This window comes from Somniosus microcephalus, chromosome 12, assembly GCF_052327205.1.
Source record: "Somniosus microcephalus isolate GS21.2 chromosome 12, FLI_Smic_1.0, whole genome shotgun sequence".
In the NCBI taxonomy this organism is placed as follows: domain Eukaryota; kingdom Metazoa; phylum Chordata; class Chondrichthyes; order Squaliformes; family Somniosidae; genus Somniosus; species Somniosus microcephalus.
Window position 1 is genome coordinate 210,387,484 of NC_140998.1, and position 21,348 is coordinate 210,408,831.

Below are 21,348 nucleotides of genomic sequence, written 5' to 3' on the forward strand. Positions count from 1 at the left end.
GCCCCATCAAACGTTGTGAGGAATCCCAAGTCCACTCGTTTTCACTGAGGGGCAGCCAAGGCTTTAGTTGTTGGCGATGGTCTCTTGGATCCAGCCCGTGAGCGTGCAGACCTTGGTGTAGACTCCTGGGTGGTCTTGCTCCGCACAGCCATAGCCCCACGACACGATTCCTTGGAGGACACCATTGCACACCAGAGGGCCACCTGAGTCTCCCTGTGTCGGCAGAAGAACAAGTGTGAAATACCGTTCCTACACCCAACGTCAAGGCAAAGCCGAGATTTTCTTCTTCTTCCCTCCCATATGGCAGCTGTCCTTCATTCTGCCGGCGCAATTCACACCCCATCCGGAGCCATCTTTTGTTTCTTAACCTGCCCCATTACCACCTCCTCTCGCCTTGAATATCTCTTAATGTCTCTCAATGTCTCTGAATCTCTCCTACTTTCTACCCTGTCACTGACCTTCCCTTTTGTTCTTTCATCCCCTCCCCCTTTCCCAGCCCCTAAACCTGTTCCATTTCCTGCTTTTTCCAGTTCTGACGAAAGGTCATCGACCTGAAACGTTCACCTCGTTTCTCTCTCCGCCGATGCTGCCTGGCCTGCTGAGTTTTTCCAGCGTTTTCTGTCGTTGTTTCGGATTTCCAGCATCCGCAGTGTTTTGCTATCGTCAAGGCAAAGCCTCCTTCTTTCATAAGGAGCTCAGTCCTCGCTGACCTGGGCTGGAGTCCCGGCACACTCCCCCCCAACCACCCCCCACCCAGCTCCCCACCACCTCCAGCCCCCCAACTCATCTACCAATCTCTCCCTCCGCGGCCTTGCCTCACCCTCCCTCTGCAATCGTCTCCACCTATCCCCTACCCATTTCGTGAGCTCGGACTCTGCCTCCCACACTCCCCATCTCACTCGACATCCTGCCACCATGGGCAGAATCGCTTACTCCCATCTTGACCAGTTCTCTGGACCTCCCTCCCTGAATTCTGTGTCTCTCTCTCTCTCTCACTCTCTCTCGCCCTTTCTCTCTCTCTCTCTCTCTCTCTCACACTCTCTCGTTTCTCTCCCTTTCTCTTTCTTTTGTTCTGTCTCTATTTCCTTCTCTCCTTTTCTCTTTCCCTCGCAATCTCTCTCTTTACCTCTCTCCCTTTCTCTTTCTTTCTCACTCTCTTTTTCTTTATCTCACTCTTTTCTGTCTCTCCCACTTTCTCTTTCTATTTCTCCCTCTCTTTCTCTCCCTCTCTTTCTCTCTTTCTCTCTCTATGTTTCTCTTTCGCTCTCTCTCTCCTTCGCTCTCTTTCTCTCCCTCTCTATCTCTTTGCTTCTCTCTCTTAGTCTTTCTCCCGCAAAAGCTCGAAACTAACTCCTCACCACCAACCCCCCCGACACCCCCGCCCACAGGAAACACCTTGGGAAACTCTCCGATACTGAAGGTCTGATTCTCTAATTACAGGAGTGGGATCAGTCCAGTTCCCGACTAAAGTCAAGGCCACATCCAAACAGGTCCATTTCAATCGATAAACACCACGGCCAGAATTCCTGGACCACACTTGGAGCACTGTGCACAGTTCTGGTCTCCATGTACCTTGGTTAGACCACACTTGGAGCACTGTGCACAGTTCTGGTCTCCACATACCTTGGTTAGACCACACTTGGAGCACTGTGTACAGTTCTGGTCTCCATATACCTTGGTTAGACCACACTTGGAGCACTGTGCACAGTTCTGGTCTCCATGTACCTTGGTTAGACCACACTTGGAGCACTGTGCACAGTTCTGGTCTCCACATACCTTGGTTAGACCACACTTGGAGCACTGTGCACAGTTCTGGTCTCCATGTACCTTGGTTAGACCACACTTGGAGCACTGTGTACAGTTCTGGTCTCCATATACCTTGGTTAGACCACACTTGGAGCAGTGAGCACAGTTCTGGTCTCCATATACCTTGGTTAGACCACACTTGGAGCACAGTGCACAGTTCTGGTCTCCATATACCTTGGTTAGACCACATTTGGAGCACTGTGTACAGTTCTGGTCTCCATATACCTTGGTTAGACCACACTTGGAGCACTGTGCACAGTTCTGGTCTCCATGAACCTTGGTTAGACCACACTTGGAGCACTGTGTACAGTTCTGGTCTCCATATACCTTGGTTAGACCACACTTGGAGCACTGTGCACAGTACCGGTCTCCACATACCTTGGTTAGACCACACTTGGAGCACTGTGTACAGTTCTGGTCTCCACATACCTTGGTTAGACCACACTTGGAGCACTGTGCACAGTTCTGGTCTCCATATACCTTGGTTCGACCACACTTGGAGCACTGTGCACAGTTCTGGTCTCCATATACCTTGGTTAGACCACACTTGGAGCACTGTGCACAGTTCTGGTCTCCATATACCTTGGTTAGACCACACTTGGAGCACTGTGTACAGTTCTGGTCACCATATACCTTGGTTAGACCACACTTGGAGCACTGTGCACAGTTCTGGTCTCCACATACCTTGGTTAGACCACACTTGGAGCACTGTGCACAGTTCTGGTCTCCATGTACCTTGGTTAGACCACACTTGGAGCACTGTGCACAGTTCTGGTCTCCATATACCTTGGTTAGACCAAACTTGGAGCACTGTGCAGGGTTCTGGTCTCCATGTACCTTGGTTGACCACACTTGGAGCACTGTGCACAGTTCTGGTCTCCATATACCTTGGTTAGACCACACTTGGAGCACTGTGCACAGTTCTGGTCTCCATATACTTTGGTTAGACCACACTTGGAGCACTGTGCACAGTTCTGGTCTCCATACACCTTGGTTAGACCACACTTGGAGCAGTGAGCACAGTTCTGGTCTCCATATACCTTGGTTAGACCACACTTGGAGCACTGTGTACAGTTCTGGTCTCCATATACCTTGGTTAGACCACACTTGGAGCACTGTGCACAGTACTGGTCTCCGTATACCTTGATTAGACCACACTTGGAGCACTGTGCACAGTTCTGGTCTCCCTATACCTTGGTTAGACCACACTTGGAGCATTGTGCACGGTTCTGCTCTCCCTATACCTTGGTTAGACCACACTTGGAGCACTGTGTACAGTTCTGGTCTCCATATACTTTTGTTAGACCACACTTGGAGCACTGTGCACAGTTCTGGTCTCCCTATACCTTGGTTAGACCACACTTGGAGCACTGTGCACGGTTCTGGTCTCCCTATACCTTGGTTAGACCACACTTGGAGCACTGTGCACGGTTCTGGTCTCCCTATACCTTGGTAAAACCACACTTGGAGCACTGTGCACAGTTCTGGTCTCCAAATACCTTTGTTAGACCACACTTGGAGCACTGTGCAGGGTTCTGGTCTCCATATACCTTGGTTAGACCACACTTGGAGCACTGTGCACAGTTCTGGTCTCCATATACCTTGGTTAGACCACACGTGGAGCACTGCGCACAGTTCTGGTCTCCGTATACCTTGGTTAGACCACACTTGGAGCACTGTGCACAGTTCTGGTCTCCATATACCTTGGTTAGACCACACTTGGAGCACTGTGCACAGTTCTAGTCTCTGTATAGCTTGGTTAGACTGCACTTGGAGCACTGTGTACCGTTCAGGTCTCCATATACCTTGGTTAGACCACACTTGGAGCACTGTGTACAGTTCTGGCCTCCATATACCTTGGTTAGACCACACTTGGAGCACTGTCCACAGTTCTGGTCTCCGTATACCTTGGTTAGACCACACTTGGAGCGCTGTGCACAGTTCTGGTCTCCCTATACCTTGGTTAGACCAAACTTGGAGCACTGTGGACAGTTCTGGTCTCCATATGCCTTGGTTAGATCACATTTGGAGCAATGTGCACAGTTCTGGCCTCCGTATACCTTGGTTAGACCACACTTGGAGCACTGTGCACAGTTCTGGTCTCCATATGCCTTGGTTAGACCACACTTGGAGCACTGTGCACAGTTCTGGTCTTCCTATACCTTGGTTAGACCACACTTGGAGCACTGTGCACAGTACCGGTCTCCATATATCTTTGTTAGACCACACTTGGAGCACTGTGCACAGTTCTGGTCTCCCTATACCTTGGTTAGACCATACTTGGAGCACTCTGCACAGTTCTGATCTACGTATACCATGGTTAGACAAGACCTGGAGCACTTTGCACAGTTCTGGTCTCCATATACCTTGGTTTGACTGCACTTGGGGCGCTGTGCACAGTTCTGGTCTCTGTATACCTTGGTTAGACCACACTTGGAGAACTGTGCACAGTTCCGGTCTCCGTATACCTTGGTTAGACCACACGTGGAGCACTATGCACAGTTCTGGTCTCCATATACCTTGGTTAGACCACACTTGGAGCACTGTGCATAGTTCCGGTCTCCGTATACCTTGGTTAGACCACACTTGGAGCACTGTGCACAGTTCTGGTCTCCCTATACCTTGGTTAGACCACACTTGGAGCAATGTGCACGGTTCTGGTCTCCATATACCTTGGTTAAACCACACTTGGAGCACTGTGCACAGTTCTGGTCTCCATTTACCTTGGTTAGGCCACACTTGGAGCACTGTGCCCAGTTCTGGTCTCCATTTACCTTGATTAGGCCACATTTGGAGCACTGTGCACAGTTCTGGTCTCCATATATCTTGGTTAGGCCACACTTAGAGAACTGTGCACTGTTCCGGTCTCCGTATACCTTGGTTAGACCACACGTGGAGCACTGCGCACAGTTCTAGTCTCCATATACTTTTGTTAGACCACACTTGGAGCACTGTGCACAGTTCTGGTCTCCATATACCTTGGTTAGGCCACACTTAGAGAACTGTGCACAGTTCCGGTCTCCGTATACCTTGGTTAGACCACACTTAGAGAACTGTGCACAGTTCCGGTCTCCGTATACCTTGGTTAGACCACACTTGGAGCACTGTGCACAGTTCTGGTCTCCATATACCTTGGTTAGACCACACTTGGAGCACTGTGCACAGTTCTAGTCTCCGTATACCTTGGTTAGACCACACTTGGAGCACTGTGCACAGTTCTGGTCTCCGTATGCCTTGGTTAGACCACACTTGGAGCACCGTGCACAGTTCTGGTCTCCGTATACCTTGGTCAGACCAAACTTGGAGCACTGTGTACAGTTCTGGTCTCCGTATACCTTGGTCAGACCACACTTGGAGCACTGTGCACAGTTCCAGTCTCCATATACCTTGGTTAGACCACACTTGGAGCACTGTGCACAGTACCGGTCTCCATATACCTTTGTTAGACCACACTTGGAGCACTGTGCACAGTTCTGGTCTCCCTTTACCTTGGTTAGACCACACTTGGAGCACTCTGCACAGTTCTGATCTCCGTATACCATGGTTAGACGAGACTTGGAGCACTTTGCACAGTTCTGGTCTCCATATACCTTGGTTAGACTGCACTTGGGGCGCTGTGCATAGTTCTGGTCTCTGTATACCTTGGTTAGACCACACTTGGAGAACTGTGCACAGTTCCGGTCTCCGTATACCTTGGTTAGAACACACGTGGAGCACTATGCACAGTTCTGGTCTCCATATACCTTGGTTAGACCACACTTCGAGAACTGTGCACAGTTCCGGTCTCCGTATACCTTGGCTAGACCACACGTGGTGCACTATGCACAGTTCTGGTCTCCATATACCTTGGTTAGACCACACTTGAAGCACTTTGCACAGTTCAGGTCTCCATATACCTTGGTTAGACCACACTTGGAGCACTGTGCATGGTTCTGGTCTCCATATACCTTGGTTAAACCACACTTGGAGCACTGTGCATAGTTCCGGTCTCCGTATACCTTGGTTGGACCACACTTGGAGCACGGTGCACAGTTCTGGTCTCCCTATACCTTGGTTAGACCACACTTGGAGCAATGTGCATGGTTCTGGTCTCCATATACCTTGGTTAAACCACACTTGGAGCACTGTGCACAGTTCTGGTCTCCATATACCTTGGTTAGACCACACTTGGAGCACTGTGCACAGTTCTGGTCTCCATTTACCTTGGTTAGGCCACACTTGGAGCACTGTGCCCAGTTCTGGTCTCCATTTACCTTGATTAGGCCGCATTTGGAGCACTGTGCACAGTTCTGGTCTCCATATACTTTTGTTAGACCACACTTGGAGCACTGTGCACAGTTCTGGTCTCCATATACCTTGGTTAGACCACACTTAGAGAACTGTGCACAGTTCCGGTCTCCGTATACCTTGGTTAGACCACACTTGGAGCACTGTGCACAGTTCTGGTCTCCATATACCTTGGTTAGACCACACTTGGAGCACTGTGCACAGTTCTAGTCTCCGTATACCTTGGTTAGACCACACTTGGAGCACTGTGCACAGTTCTGGTCTCCGTATACCTTGGTTAGACCACACTTGGAGCACCGTGCACAGTTCTGGTCTCCGTATACCTTGGTCAGACCAAACTTGGAGCACTGTGTACAGTTCTGGTCTCCGTATACCTTGGTCAGACCACACTTGGAGCACTGTGCACAGTTCCAGTCTCCATATACCTTGGTTAGACCACACTTGGAGCACTGTGCACAGTACCGGTCTCCATATACCTTTGTTAGACCACACTTGGAGCACTGTGCACAGTTCTGGTCTCCCTTTACCTTGGTTAGACCACACTTGGAGCACTCTGCACAGTTCTGATCTCCGTATACCATGGTTAGACCAGACTTGGAGCACTTTGCACAGTTCTGGTCTCCATATACCTTGGTTAGACTGCACTTGGGGCGCTGTGCATAGTTCTGGTCTCTGTATACCTTGGTTAGACCACACTTGGAGAACTGTGCACAGTTCCGGTCTCCGTATACCTTGGTTAGAACACACGTGGAGCACTGTGCACAGTTCTGGTCTCCATATACCTTGGTTAGACCACACTTGGAGCACTGTGCACAGTTCTGGTCTCCATATACCTTGGTTAGACCACACTTAGAGAACTGTGCACAGTTCCGGTCTCCGTATACCTTGGTTAGACCACACTTAGAGAACTGTGCACAGTTCCGGTCTCCGTATACCTTGGTTAGACCACACTTGGAGCACCGTGCACAGTTCTGGTCTCCGTATACCTTGGTCAGACCACACTTGGAGCACTGTGTACAGTTCTGGTCTCCGTATACCTTGGTCAGACCACACTTGGAGCACTGTGCACAGTTCTGGTCTCCGTATACCTTGGTTAGACCACACTTGGAGCACCGTGCACAGTTCTGGCCTCCGTATACCTTGGTTAAACCACACTTGGAGCACTGTGCACAGTTCCGGTCTCCGTATACCTTGGTTAGACCACACTTGGAGCACTGTGCACGGTTCGGGTCTCCCTATACCTTGGTTAGACCACACTTGGAGCAATGTGCACGGTTCTGGTCTCCATATACCTTGGTTAAACCACACTTGGAGCACTGTGCACAGTTCTGGTCTCCATATACCTTGGTTAGACCACACTTGGAGCACTGTGCACAGTTCTGGTCTCCATTTACCTTGGTTAGGCCACACTTGGAGCACTGTGCACAGTTCTGGTCTCCATTTACCTTGATTAGGCCACACTTGGAGCACTGTGCACAGTTCTGGTCTCCATATACCTTGGTTAGGCCACACTTAGAGAACTGTGCACTGTTCCGGTCTCCGTATACCTTGGTTAGACCACACGTGGAGCACTGTGCACAGTTCTAGTCTCCATATACTTTTGTCAGACCACACTTGGAGCACTGTGCACAGTTCTGGTCTCCATATACCTTGGTTAGACCACACTTAGAGAACTGTGCACAGTTGCGGTCTCCGTATACCTTGGTTAGACCACACGTGGAGCACTGTGCACAGTTCTAGTCTCCATATACCTTGGTTAGACCATACTTGGAGCTCTGTGCACAGTTCTAGTCTCCATATACCTTGGTTAGACCATACTTGGAGCACTGTGCACAGTTCTAGTCTCCGTATACCTTGGTTAGACCGCACTTGGAGCACTGTGCACAGTTCTAGTCTCCGTATACCTTGGTTAGACCGCACTTGGAGCACTTTGCACAGTTCTAGTCTCCATATACCTTGGTTAGACCACACTTGGAGCACCGTGCACAGTTCTGGTCTCCGTATACCTTGGTCAGACCACACTTGGAGCACTGTGCACAGTTCTAGTCTCCATAAACCTTGGTGAGACCACACTTGGAGCACCGTGCACAGTTCTGGTCTCCGTATACCTTGGTTAGACCGCACTTGGAGCACTGTGCACAGTTCTAGTCTCCGTATACCTTGGTTAGACCGCACTTGGAGCACTGTGCACAGTTCTAGTCTCCATATACCTTGGTTAGACCACACTTGGAGCACCGTGCACAGTTCTGGTCTCCGTATACCTTGGTCAGAACACACTTGGAGCACTGTGCACAGTTCTAGTCTCCATATACCTTGGTTAGACCACACTTGGAGCACTGTGCACAGTTCTAGTCTCCATATACCTTGGTTAGACCACACTTGGAGCACTGTGCACAGTTCTGGCCTCCGTATACCTTGGTCAGACCACACTTGGAGCACTGTGCACAGTTCTAGTCTCCCTATACCTTGGTTAGACCACACTTGGAGCACTGTGCACAGTTCTAGTCTCCATATACCTTGGTTAGACCATACTTGGAGCACTGTGCACAGTTCTGGTCTCCGTATACCTTGGTCAGACCACACTTGGAGCACTGTGCACAGTTCTAGCCTCCATATACCTTGGTCAGACCACACTTGGAGCACCGTACACAGTTCTAGTCTCCATATACCTTGGTTAGACCACACTTGGAGCACTATGCACAGTTCTGGTCTCCGTATACCTTGGTTAGACCACACTTGGAGCACTGTCCACAGTTCTAGTCTCCATATAACTTGGTCAGACCACACTTGGAGCACCGTGCACAGTTCTGGTCTCCATATACCTTGGTTAGACCACACTTGGAGCACTGTGCACAGTTCTGGTCTCCATATACCTTGGTTAGACCACAATTTGAGCACCGTGCACAGTTCTGGCCTCCGTATACCTTGGTTAGACCACACTTGGAGCACTGTGCACAGTTCTGGTCTCTGTATACCTTGGTTAGACCACACTTGGAGCACTGTGCACAGTTCTGGCCTCCGTATACCTTGCTTAGACCACACTTGGAGCACTGTGTACAGTTCTGGTCTCCGTATACATTGGTTAGACCACACTTGGAGCACTGTGTACAGTTCTGGTCTCTATATACCTTGGTTATACCACACTTGGAGCACTGTGCACAGTTCTGGCCTCCGTATACCTTGCTTAGACCACACTTGGAGCACTGTGTACAGTTCTGGCCTCCGTATACCTTGCTTAGACCACACTTGGAGCACTGTGCACAGTTCTAGTCTCCATATACCTTTGTTAGACCACACTTGGAGCACCGTGCACAGTTCTGGTCTCCGTATACCTTGGTTAGACCACACTTGGAGCACTGTGTACAGTTCTGGTCTCTATATACCTTGGTTAGACCACACTTGGAGCACTGTGCACAGTTCTGGTCTCCGTATACCTTGGTTAGACCACACTTGGAGCACCGTGCACAGTTCTGGTCTCCGTATACCTTGGTCAGACCACACTTGGAGCACTGTGCACAGTTCTGGTCTCCATATACCTTGGTCAGACCACACTTGGAGCACTGTGCACAGTTCTGGTGTCCATATACCTTGGTTAGACCACACTTGGAGCACTGTGCACAGTACCGGTCTCCATATACCTTTGTTAGACCACACTTGGAGCACTGTGCACAGTTCTGGTCTCCCTTTACCTTGGTTAGACCACACTTGGAGCACTCTGCACAGTTCTGATCTCCGTATACCATGGTTAGACCAGACTTGGAGCACTTTGCACAGTTCTGGTCTCCATATACCTTGGTTAGACTGCACTTGGGGCGCTGTGCATAGTTCTGGTCTCTGTATACCTTGGTTAGACCACACTTGGAGAACTGTGCACAGTTCCGGTCTCCGTATACCTTGGTTAGAACACACGTGGAGCACTGTGCACAGTTCTGGTCTCCATATACCTTGGTTAGACCACACTTGGAGCACTGTGCACAGTTCTGGTCTCCATATACCTTGGTTAGACCACACTTAGAGAACTGTGCACAGTTCCGGTCTCCGTATACCTTGGTTAGACCACACTTAGAGAACTGTGCACAGTTCCGGTCTCCGTATACCTTGGTTAGACCACACTTGGAGCACCGTGCACAGTTCTGGTCTCCGTATACCTTGGTCAGACCACACTTGGAGCACTGTGTACAGTTCTGGTCTCCGTATACCTTGGTCAGACCACAATTGGAGCACTGTGCACAGTTCTGGTCTCCGTATACCTTGGTTAGACCACACTTGGAGCACCGTGCACAGTTCTGGCCTCCGTATACCTTGGTTAAACCACACTTGGAGCACTGTGCACAGTTCCGGTCTCCGTATACCTTGGTTAGACCACACTTGGAGCACTGTGCACGGTTCGGGTCTCCCTATACCTTGGTTAGACCACACTTGGAGCAATGTGCACGGTTCTGGTCTCCATATACCTTGGTTAAACCACACTTGGAGCACTGTGCACAGTTCTGGTCTCCATATACCTTGGTTAGACCACACTTGGAGCACTGTGCACAGTTCTGGTCTCCATTTACCTTGGTTAGGCCACACTTGGAGCACTGTGCACAGTTCTGGTCTCCATTTACCTTGATTAGGCCACACTTGGAGCACTGTGCACAGTTCTGGTCTCCATATACCTTGGTTAGGCCACACTTAGAGAACTGTGCACTGTTCCGGTCTCCGTATACCTTGGTTAGACCACACGTGGAGCACTGTGCACAGTTCTAGTCTCCATATACTTTTGTCAGACCACACTTGGAGCACTGTGCACAGTTCTGGTCTCCATATACCTTGGTTAGACCACACTTAGAGAACTGTGCACAGTTGCGGTCTCCGTATACCTTGGTTAGACCACACGTGGAGCACTGTGCACAGTTCTAGTCTCCATATACCTTGGTTAGACCATACTTGGAGCTCTGTGCACAGTTCTAGTCTCCATATACCTTGGTTAGACCATACTTGGAGCACTGTGCACAGTTCTAGTCTCCGTATACCTTGGTTAGACCGCACTTGGAGCACTGTGCACAGTTCTAGTCTCCGTATACCTTGGTTAGACCGCACTTGGAGCACTTTGCACAGTTCTAGTCTCCATATACCTTGGTTAGACCACACTTGGAGCACCGTGCACAGTTCTGGTCTCCGTATACCTTGGTCAGACCACACTTGGAGCACTGTGCACAGTTCTAGTCTCCATAAACCTTGGTGAGACCACACTTGGAGCACCGTGCACAGTTCTGGTCTCCGTATACCTTGGTTAGACCGCACTTGGAGCACTGTGCACAGTTCTAGTCTCCGTATACCTTGGTTAGACCGCACTTGGAGCACTGTGCACAGTTCTAGTCTCCATATACCTTGGTTAGACCACACTTGGAGCACCGTGCACAGTTCTGGTCTCCGTATACCTTGGTCAGAACACACTTGGAGCACTGTGCACAGTTCTAGTCTCCATATACCTTGGTTAGACCACACTTGGAGCACTGTGCACAGTTCTAGTCTCCATATACCTTGGTTAGACCACACTTGGAGCACTGTGCACAGTTCTGGCCTCCGTATACCTTGGTCAGACCACACTTGGAGCACTGTGCACAGTTCTAGTCTCCCTATACCTTGGTTAGACCACACTTGGAGCACTGTGCACAGTTCTAGTCTCCATATACCTTGGTTAGACCATACTTGGAGCACTGTGCACAGTTCTGGTCTCCGTATACCTTGGTCAGACCACACTTGGAGCACTGTGCACAGTTCTAGCCTCCATATACCTTGGTCAGACCACACTTGGAGCACCGTACACAGTTCTAGTCTCCATATACCTTGGTTAGACCACACTTGGAGCACTATGCACAGTTCTGGTCTCCGTATACCTTGGTTAGACCACACTTGGAGCACTGTCCACAGTTCTAGTCTCCATATAACTTGGCCAGACCACACTTGGAGCACCGTGCACAGTTCTGGTCTCCATATACCTTGGTTAGACCACACTTGGAGCACTGTGCACAGTTCTGGTCTCCATATACCTTGGTTAGACCACAATTTGAGCACCGTGCACAGTTCTGGCCTCCGTATACCTTGGTTAGACCACACTTGGAGCACTGTGCACAGTTCTGGTCTCTGTATACCTTGGTTAGACCACACTTGGAGCACTGTGCACAGTTCTGGCCTCCGTATACCTTGCTTAGACCACACTTGGAGCACTGTGTACAGTTCTGGTCTCCGTATACATTGGTTAGACCACACTTGGAGCACTGTGTACAGTTCTGGTCTCTATATACCTTGGTTATACCACACTTGGAGCACTGTGCACAGTTCTGGCCTCCGTATACCTTGCTTAGACCACACTTGGAGCACTGTGTACAGTTCTGGCCTCCGTATACCTTGCTTAGACCACACTTGGAGCACTGTGCACAGTTCTAGTCTCCATATACCTTTGTTAGACCACACTTGGAGCACCGTGCACAGTTCTGGTCTCCGTATACCTTGGTTAGACCACACTTGGAGCACTGTGTACAGTTCTGGTCTCTATATACCTTGGTTAGACCACACTTGGAGCACTGTGCACAGTTCTAGTCTCCGTATACCTTGGTTAGACCACACTTGGAGCACAGTGCACAGTTCTGGTCTCCGTATACCTTGGTCAGACCACACTTGGAGCACTGTGCACAGTTCTGGTCTCCATATACCTTGGTCAGACCACACTTGGAGCACTGTGCACAGTTCTGGTGTCCATATACCTTGGTCAGACCACACTTGGAGCACTGTGCACAGTTCTGGTCTCCATATACCTTGGTCAGACCACACTTGGAGCACTGTGCACAGTTCTGGTCTCCGTATACCTTGCTCAGACCACACTTGGAGCACTGTGAACAGTTCTAGTCTCCGTATACCCTGGTCAGACCACACTTGGAGCACTGTGCACAGTTCTGGTCTCCCTATACCTTGGTTAGACCACACTTGGAGCGCTGTGCACAGTTCTGGTCTCCGTATACCTTGCTCAGACCACACTTGGAGCACTGTGAACAGTTCTAGTCTCCGTATACCCTGGTCAGACCACACTTGGAGCACTGTGCACAGTTCTGGTCTCTGTATACCTTGGTTAGACCACACTTGGAGCACTGTGCACAGTTCTGGTCTCCGTATACCTTGGTTAGACCACAATTGGAGCACTGTGCACAGTTCTGGTCTCCATATAGCTTGGTCAGACCACACTTGGAGCACTGTGCACAGTTCTAGTCTCCGTATACCTTGGTTAGACCACAATTGGAGCACTGTGCACAGTTCTGGTCTCCGTATACCTTGGTTAGACCACACTTGGAGCACTGTGAACAGTTCTAGTCTCCGTATACCTTGGTTAGACCACAATTGGAGCACTGTGCACAGTTCTGGTCTCCGTATACCTTGGTTAGACCACACTTGGAGCTCTGTGCACAGTTCTGGTCTCCATATAGCTTGGTCAGACCACACTTGGAGCACGGTGCACAGTTCTGGTCTCCATGTTTATAGGGTGAGATGAAGAGGGGTGGGAGGTGGCTCGCGTGGAGCTGAATGGCCTGTTCCTGGGCTGTAAATTCCATGTAATTCTCTTCAAACCCCTCCCCCTTTGCCACGCCTCTCCCTACCCCATAAACCCTCCTCAAAACCTCGCTAATCTACCGCGACGTCCGTCCAACCTCCTCGACCTGCTCACCCAACTGGCACTCAGTTGCCCCCCCCCCACCTCCCCTCTCCCAGTCACCTCTGCCCAGCCCCTAAAACGGGAGGAGGGGAAGGGGCGGGGGGCTGGGGGGGGGTGGCGAGAGGGGCCTGGTTTTACGCTGACCCAAACAATAGAGGCAAGGCGAGGCGTCCAGTCGCACGCCGCACTCCCCGTACCTGACAAGCGTCCTTGCCTCCCTGCGCGTAGCCGGCGCAGACCATGGTGCTGGTGATCATGCCGGGATACGAGCCATCGCAGTCCACTTGGCTCATTAACGGGACATCCACGCAGTAGAGCCGGTCCGGGTATTGCGCTGGAAGGAAACGATGGCGGGGTCGTTACGTGAAAGAAGCAAATTAGCTCGTATTTCTGCCACGCCTTTCAACGACCCCCCCCCCATCGCCCCCCCGCCCCCCCCCCTGAAGTCAGGTCCCTGCTGCAATGTGGGGAAAACGCGGACAGCCAATCTGCGCACAGCAAGATCCCACCAAACAGCGATCTGGTCATGACCGCATAAGCTTTTTTTTTTGTGATCATGGTTGAGGGATCAATATTGGATCCCAGGACACCTGAGGAGAACTCCCCACCACCCACCGCCCCCCCCCCTCGCCCTTTTACCCGAGAGGGCAGACGCGGGGGGATCTCGTTTTTTTAAATTATTCGTTCCTGGGGGTGTGGGCATCGCTGCCAAGGCCGGCATTTACTGCCCATCCCTAGTTGCCGTTTGAGAAGGTGGTGGTGAACCGCCTTGTAAAACTGAGTGACTCGCTCGGCTATTTCAGGGGGCAGTTAAGAGTCAACCACATTGCTGTGGGTCTGGAGTCACAGTAACATAATGTTACTAGTCCAGTAACATAACCACGATGCTATCATAACTGGTTTAACATCTCATTCCAAAGACTGCGCCTCCGACAGTGCAGCGCTCGCTCAGTACTGCCCCTCCGACAGTGCGGGGCTCCTTCAGTACTGCCCCTCCGACAGTGCGGCGCTCCCTCAGTACTGCCCCTCCGACAGTGCGGCACTCCCTCAGTACTGCCCCTCCGACAGTGCGGCGCACCCTCAGTACTGCCCCTCCGACAGTGCGGCGCTCGCTCAGTACTGCCCCTCCGACAGTGCGGCGCTCCCTCAGTACTGCCCCTCCGACAGTGCGGCGCTCGCTCAGTACTGCCCCTCCGACAGTGCGGCGCTCCCTCAGTACTGCCCCTCCGACAGTGCGGCGCTCCCTCAGTACTGCCCCTCCGACAGTGCGGCGCTCCCTCAGTACTGCCCCTCCGACAGTGCGGCGCTCCCTCAGTACTGCCCCTCCGACAGTGCGGCGCTCCCTCAGTACTGCCCCTCCGACAGTGCGACGCTCCCTCAGTACTGCCCCTCCGACAGTGCGGCGCTCCCTCAGTACCGCCCCTCCGACAGTGCGGCGCTCCCTCAGTATTGCCCCTCCGACAGTGCGGCGCTCGCTCAGTACTGCCCCTCCGACAGTGCGGCGCTCCCTCAGTACTGCCCCTCCGACAGTGCGGCGCTCCCTCAGCACCGCCCCTCCGACAGTGCGGCGCTCCCTCAGTATTGCCCCTCCGACAGTGCGGTGCTCGCTCAGTACTGCCCCTCCGACAGTGCGGGGCTCCCTCAGTGCTGCTCCTCCGACAGTGCTGCGCTCCCTCAGTACTGCCCCTCCGACAGTGCGGCGTTCGCTCAGTACTGCCCCTCCGACAGTGCGGGGCTCCCTCCGTACTGCTCCTCCGACAGTGCTGCGCTCCCTCAGTACTGCCCCTCCGACAGTGCGGCGCTCCCTCAGTACTGTCCCTCCGACAGTGCGGCACTCCCTCAGTACTGTCCCTCCGACAGTGCAGCACTCTCTCAGTACTGTCCCTCTGACAGTGCGGCGCTCTCTCAGTACTGTCACCGGGAGTGTCGGCCTGAATTATGTGCTCAAATCCCTGGAGTGGGACTCGAACCCACGATTTTCTGACTCGGAGAGAGAGAGAGAGAGAGAGTGCTATCCACTGGGCCTCCGAAGGGCAGATTATCTGGTCATTATCACATTGGAGTTCGTGGGACCTTTCGCGCTCCCCCCTCCCAACCCCCCCACCCCGCCTTAGTGCCATCACCATGGTTTCCAGGCCCTAATTTACCCGTAATCCCTTCAAAGCCACGAGCCTCAGAAACTGCCAACCACTTACATCCATTGCCCACTAGGTTGCCGTATCCGGACACCATACACATGGTCCCATCCGCCGCGCAGGACGTGGGGAGACTGACGGGTATTATGTAATCATTGATGATGCACGGCTCCGACAGCTTTATCAGCATGATGTCGTGGTCCAGGGTGTAGTAGTCGTAGAGCTCGTGCCAGAAGGCGTTTTCAACGTATATGAACTGCTCCGTCCCCTCGAAAGCGCTCCAGTTTTGGTCTCCCAATGCAAGCATCATTCTGCTGGGGCTTTGGGTGGGGAATCATGCAGAGAAAGGATTAGTTTGACATCCGTTACACCTCAAGAACCAACAACAGAACAGAATAAACAAGAATGTAGGGAGTCACTGGACGGAAATAGACCGAGGCCCGTCTCCTTCTCCCTCTGCCATCCTGATAGTCACACGACATAGAAACACAGAAGATAGGAGCAGGAGTAGGCCATTCGGCCCCTCGAGCCTGCTCCGCCATTCAATGAGATCATGGCTGATCAGCCAAATTCAGTACCCTGTCCCTGCTTTCTCCCCATATCCCTTGATCCCTTTAGCCTCAAGAAATATATCCAACTCTTTCTTGAATATATTTAATGAATTGGCCTCAACTGCCTTGTGTGGTAGAGAATTCCACAGGTTCACCACTCTCTGTGTAAAGAAGTTTCTCCTGAATTCACTATTGGATTTATCAGTGACTATCTTATATTGACGGCCCCTAGTTCTGGCCTCCCCCACAAGTGGAAACATCTTCTCTACGTTTACCCTATCGATCCTCTTCATAATTTTAAAGACCTCTATCAGGTCACTCCTCAGCCAAAAGCCTGTTCAATCTTCCCTGATAGTTATACCCTCTCAGTTCTGGCTATCATCCTTCTCCAGCCCTTCTCTGTCCTTTATTTTGTAACCGCGCGCAGTGCATCAAGTAAAGGGCTCACTTTGAACGAGCGCTCCCCAACCATAAGAACATAAGAAATAGGAGCAGGAGTCGGCCATTTTGCCCTTCGAGCCTGCTCCGCCATTCAATGAGATCATGGCGGATCTTCTGCCTCCACTCCATTCACCGGCCCTATCGCCATATCCCTTGATGCCCTCACTAGTCAGAGATCTATCGACTTCTGTTTGGAATATACCCAGTGACTGAGCCTCCACAGCCCTCTGGGGTAGAGAATTTGTTGAACCTTTGTTGCACTCCCTCTATGGCAAGTATATCCTCCCTTAGGTAAGGAGACCAATACTGTACACATTACTCCAGGTGTGGCCTCACCAAGGCCCTATATAATTGGAGTAAGACTTCTTTACTCCTGTACTCAAATCCTCTTGTAATGAAGGCCAGCATACCATTTGCCTTCCTAATGGCTTGCTGCGCCTGCACATTCACTTTCAGTGACTCAAATACAAGGACACCCAGGTCCCTTTGAGCTTCTGCATTCCCCAATCTTTCACCATTTAGGAAATACTCTGCCTTTCTGTTTTTTCTACCGAAGTGGATCACTTCACATTTCTCCACATTATATTCCATCCGCCACGTTGCCGCCTGCTCACTCGCCCGAGCAAGTGCTGCCCGCTCGCTGTCGCGCCTCACGGGAGGACCGAGGAGGAGAGGGGTACTTACTAATACCAGCAATGGGCAGCAGACACCACCCATTGCGCGTTGACGAGGGATCCTCCACACATGTGGTAGCCGATGTTGATGGAGACCTGCCATGGGATGGAATGGGGCGTGCATTCGTAACCTCCGACAATCTTCTCATCTCCGGAGAAAGCAGCTGCCAATTGCAAGAACCACACGGTGACTAACACTCCCGTCAACATCTCCCTGCTTTTCTGCCTATTGACTTTGCTGATTGGCCCCTCTGCCTCATGGAAGAATGTAAGGAATAGGAGCAGGAGTCAGCCATTCGGCCTCTCGAGCCCGCTCCGCCATGCAATCACATCACAGCGCTGATCTTCGCCCTCAACTCCACTTTCCCCACCGATCCCCATATCCCTTGATTCCCCGAGAGTCCAACAATCTATCGATCTCGGCCTTGAATATACTCAACGACTGAGCCTCCACAGCCCTCTGGGGCAGAGAATTCCAAAGATTCACCGCCCTCTGAGTGAAGACACTTGTAGAATCATAGAAATTTACAGCACAGAAGGAGGCCATTCGGCCCACCGTGTCCGTGCCGGCCCAATGAGCTCTCCAGTCTAATCCCACTTTCCAGCTCTCGGTCCATGGCCCTGCAGGTTACGGTACTTCAAGGGCATATCCAAGAACTTTTTAAATGTGATGAGGGTTTCTGCCTCTCCCACCCTTTCAGGCAGTGAGTTCCAGACCCCCACCACCCTCTGGGTGAAAAAAGTTCTCCTCAACTCCCCTCTAATCCTTCCACCAATTACTTTCAATCTCTGCCCCCTGGTTATTGACCTCTCTGCTGGGGGAAATCGGTCCTTCCTATCCACTCTATCTAAGCCCCTCATCATTTTATACACCTCAATTAAATCTCCCCTCAGCCTCCTCTGTTCCAAAGAAAACAACCCCAGCCTCTCCAATCTTTCCTCATAGCTAAAATTCTCCAGTCCTGGCAACATCCTGGTAAATCTCCTCTGTACCCTCTCCAGTGCAATCACGTCTTTCCTGTAATGTGGTGACCAGAACTGTACACAGGCCTCTAGCTGTGGCTTAACTAGTGTTTTATACAATTCAAGCATAACCTCCCTGCTCTTATATTCTATGCCTCGGCTAATAAAGGAAAGTATCCCGTATGCCGCCTTAACCGCCTTATCTACCTGTCCTGCTACCTTCAGGGATCTGTGGACATGCATTCCAAGGAGCCTCTGTTCCTCTACAAGTCTCAGTGTCCTACCATTTATTGTGTATTCCCTTGCCTTGTTAGCCCTCCCCAAATGCATTACCTCACACTTCTCCGGATTGAATTCCATTTGCCATCATCTCAGTCCTAAATGGCCGAGCCCTTATTCCTGAGACTGTGCCCCCTGGTTCTAGACTCTGCAGCCCAGGGGAAGCAGCCTCCCAGCACTTACCTTGTCAGGACCTTTAAGAATTTCATGTTTCAATGAGATCGCCTCTCATTCTTCCAAACTCCAGAGAGTATAAGCCCCATTCTACTCAACCTCTCCTCATAGGACAGCCCCCTCATCCCTGGAATCGGTCTAGTGAACCTTTGTTGCCCCCGTTAGGGACGTAGGAACATAGGAACAGGAGTAGGCCACTCAGCCCCTCAAGCCTGTTCCACCTTTTTTAACAAAAGTCTCTCAATCTCAGATTTAAAATTAACAATTGACCCAGCATCAATTGCCGTTTGCGGAAGAGAGTTCCAAACTTCACTCCTGAAAGGTCTGGCTCTAATTTTTAGACGATGCTCCCTAGTCCTAGACTCCCCAACCAGCGGAAATAGTTTCTCTCTCTCTACCCTATCAGTTCCCCTTAATATCCTGAAAACTTCGATCAGATCACCCCTTAACCTTCTAAATTCTAGGAAATACAACCCTAATTTGTGTAACTTAACCCCTGATGCTCTCTATGGCAAGTATATTCTTCCTTAGGTAAGGAGACCAAAACAGTGCACAATACTCCAGGCGTGGTCTCACCAAGGCCCCATATAATTGTAGCAAGACTTCCTTACTTTTATACTCCAACCCCCTTGCAATAAAGGCCAACATGCCATTTGCCTTCCTTATTGCTTGCTGTACCTACACCTTAACTCTTTGTGATTGGTGTACACGGACACCCAGGTCCCTCTGAACATCCACATTTACCAGCCACTCACCTTCCAAAAAAATATTCTGCTTGTCTATTCTTCCTACCAACGTGGATCATTGCACACTTACATAGAAAACAGAAACATAGAGGATAGGAGCAGGAGTCGGCCATTCGGCCCCTCGAGCCTGCTCCGCCATTCAATGAGATCATGGCTGATCATCCAAACTCAGTACCCTGTCCCTGCCTTCTCCGCATATCCCTTGATCCCTTTAACCTTAAGAAATATATCCAACTCCTTCTTGAATATATTTCATGAATTGGCCTCTACTGCCTTCTGTAGTAGAGAATTCCACAGGTTCACCACTCTCTGGGTGAAGAAATTCCTCCTCATCTCTGTCTTAAATGGCTTACCCCTTATCTTTAGACTGTGACCCCTGGTTCTGGACTCCCCGGCCATCGGGAACATCCTTCCTGCATCTAGTCTGTTTAGCCCTGTTAGAATTTTATAAGTTTCAATGAGATCCCCTCTCATTCTTCTAAACTCCAGCGAGTATAAGCCCAGTTGACCCAATCTCTCCTCATACGTCATTCCTGCCATCCCAGGTATCAGCCTGGTGAATCTTTGCTGAACTTCCTCCATGGCAAGAACATCCTTTCTCAGGTAAGGCGACCAAAACTGCACACAATACTCAAGATGTGGTCTCACCAAGGCCCTGTACAACTGTAGCAAGACATCCTTGTTCCTGTACTGAAACCCTCTCGCTACGAAGGCCAACATACAATTTGCCTTCTTAACCGCCTGCTGCACCTGCATGCTTACCTTCAGCGACTGGTGCACAAGGACACCCAGGTCTCGTTGCACTTCCCCTTCTCCCAATCTATTGCCATTCAGATAATAACCTGCCTTCCTGTTTTTGACACCAAAGTGGATAATCTCGCATTTATCCACGTTATACTGCATCTGCCATGCTTTTGCCCAATCACCCAACCTGTCCAAATCATCCTGGACTTTCTCGGCATCCTCCTCACAGCACACACGCCCACCCAGCTTTGTGTCGTCTGCAAACTTGGAGATATTACATCTAGTTCCCTCGTCTAGATCATTAATATATATTGTGAACAGCTGGGGTTCAAGGACCGATCCCTGCGGTACCCCACTAGTCACTGCCTGCCACTCGGAAAAAGACCCCACTTCCCCCACATTACACTCCATCCGCTACCTTCTTGCCCCCCTCCTCACATGACCGATGACCACGACTTGCAGACTGCCCGCCCTCCCGAGTGGAAACACCTCGAGGCCGCGAGGGAAGAGAGGTTCGAGCTCGCAGGAGAGCTCGGGAAACGATCAACTCGAGATTACCAGCAGCTCCCAGCAACAGGGTGAGAATGAGGACCTTCATCTTGAGTAAGAATGCTTCCACTACAGAGGGAATGACAGAGGTGGTCCAATACTTATAGTCAACCGGTCAGCCTGCTATCTCCGCAAGTTTACATCATTCATGTAGAAAGCAAACACGTTGCCTAATTATATGTGGCTTTCCAAAAGTGCATGAAGGTTGAGTGATAGCGATAATCTGAGGTAATGACAAACAGATGCCCTTGTTCACAAGAAAGCACAAGTTCAGGAGTATGCTAATGAGGGTCAGTTCAATGAAGTTCA

The 21,348-nt window shown here is 50.9% G+C and overlaps 1 protein-coding gene across 2 annotated transcripts; it reads right to left on the reverse strand.

The window, feature by feature from the left end:
- Positions 1–63: 63 nt before the first annotated feature.
- LOC147109998 (serine protease 1-like) lies at positions 64–21,088 on the reverse strand. 2 transcript variants are annotated; one of them, XM_086004235.1, is made up of 5 exons: positions 21,049–21,088; positions 17,601–17,748; positions 15,979–16,238; positions 13,981–14,117; positions 64–213 (listed from the first exon to the last, which is right to left on the reverse strand). In XM_086004235.1, the coding sequence occupies exons 1-5, from the start codon at positions 21,086–21,088 to the stop codon at positions 64–66; spliced, it is 735 nt and encodes a 244-aa protein (XP_085860361.1). The 2 variants fall into 2 exon arrangements, with proteins under 2 accessions (XP_085860361.1, XP_085860360.1); XM_086004234.1 differs by having other exon boundaries at positions 17,595–17,748.
- Positions 21,089–21,348: the final 260 nt, after the last annotated feature.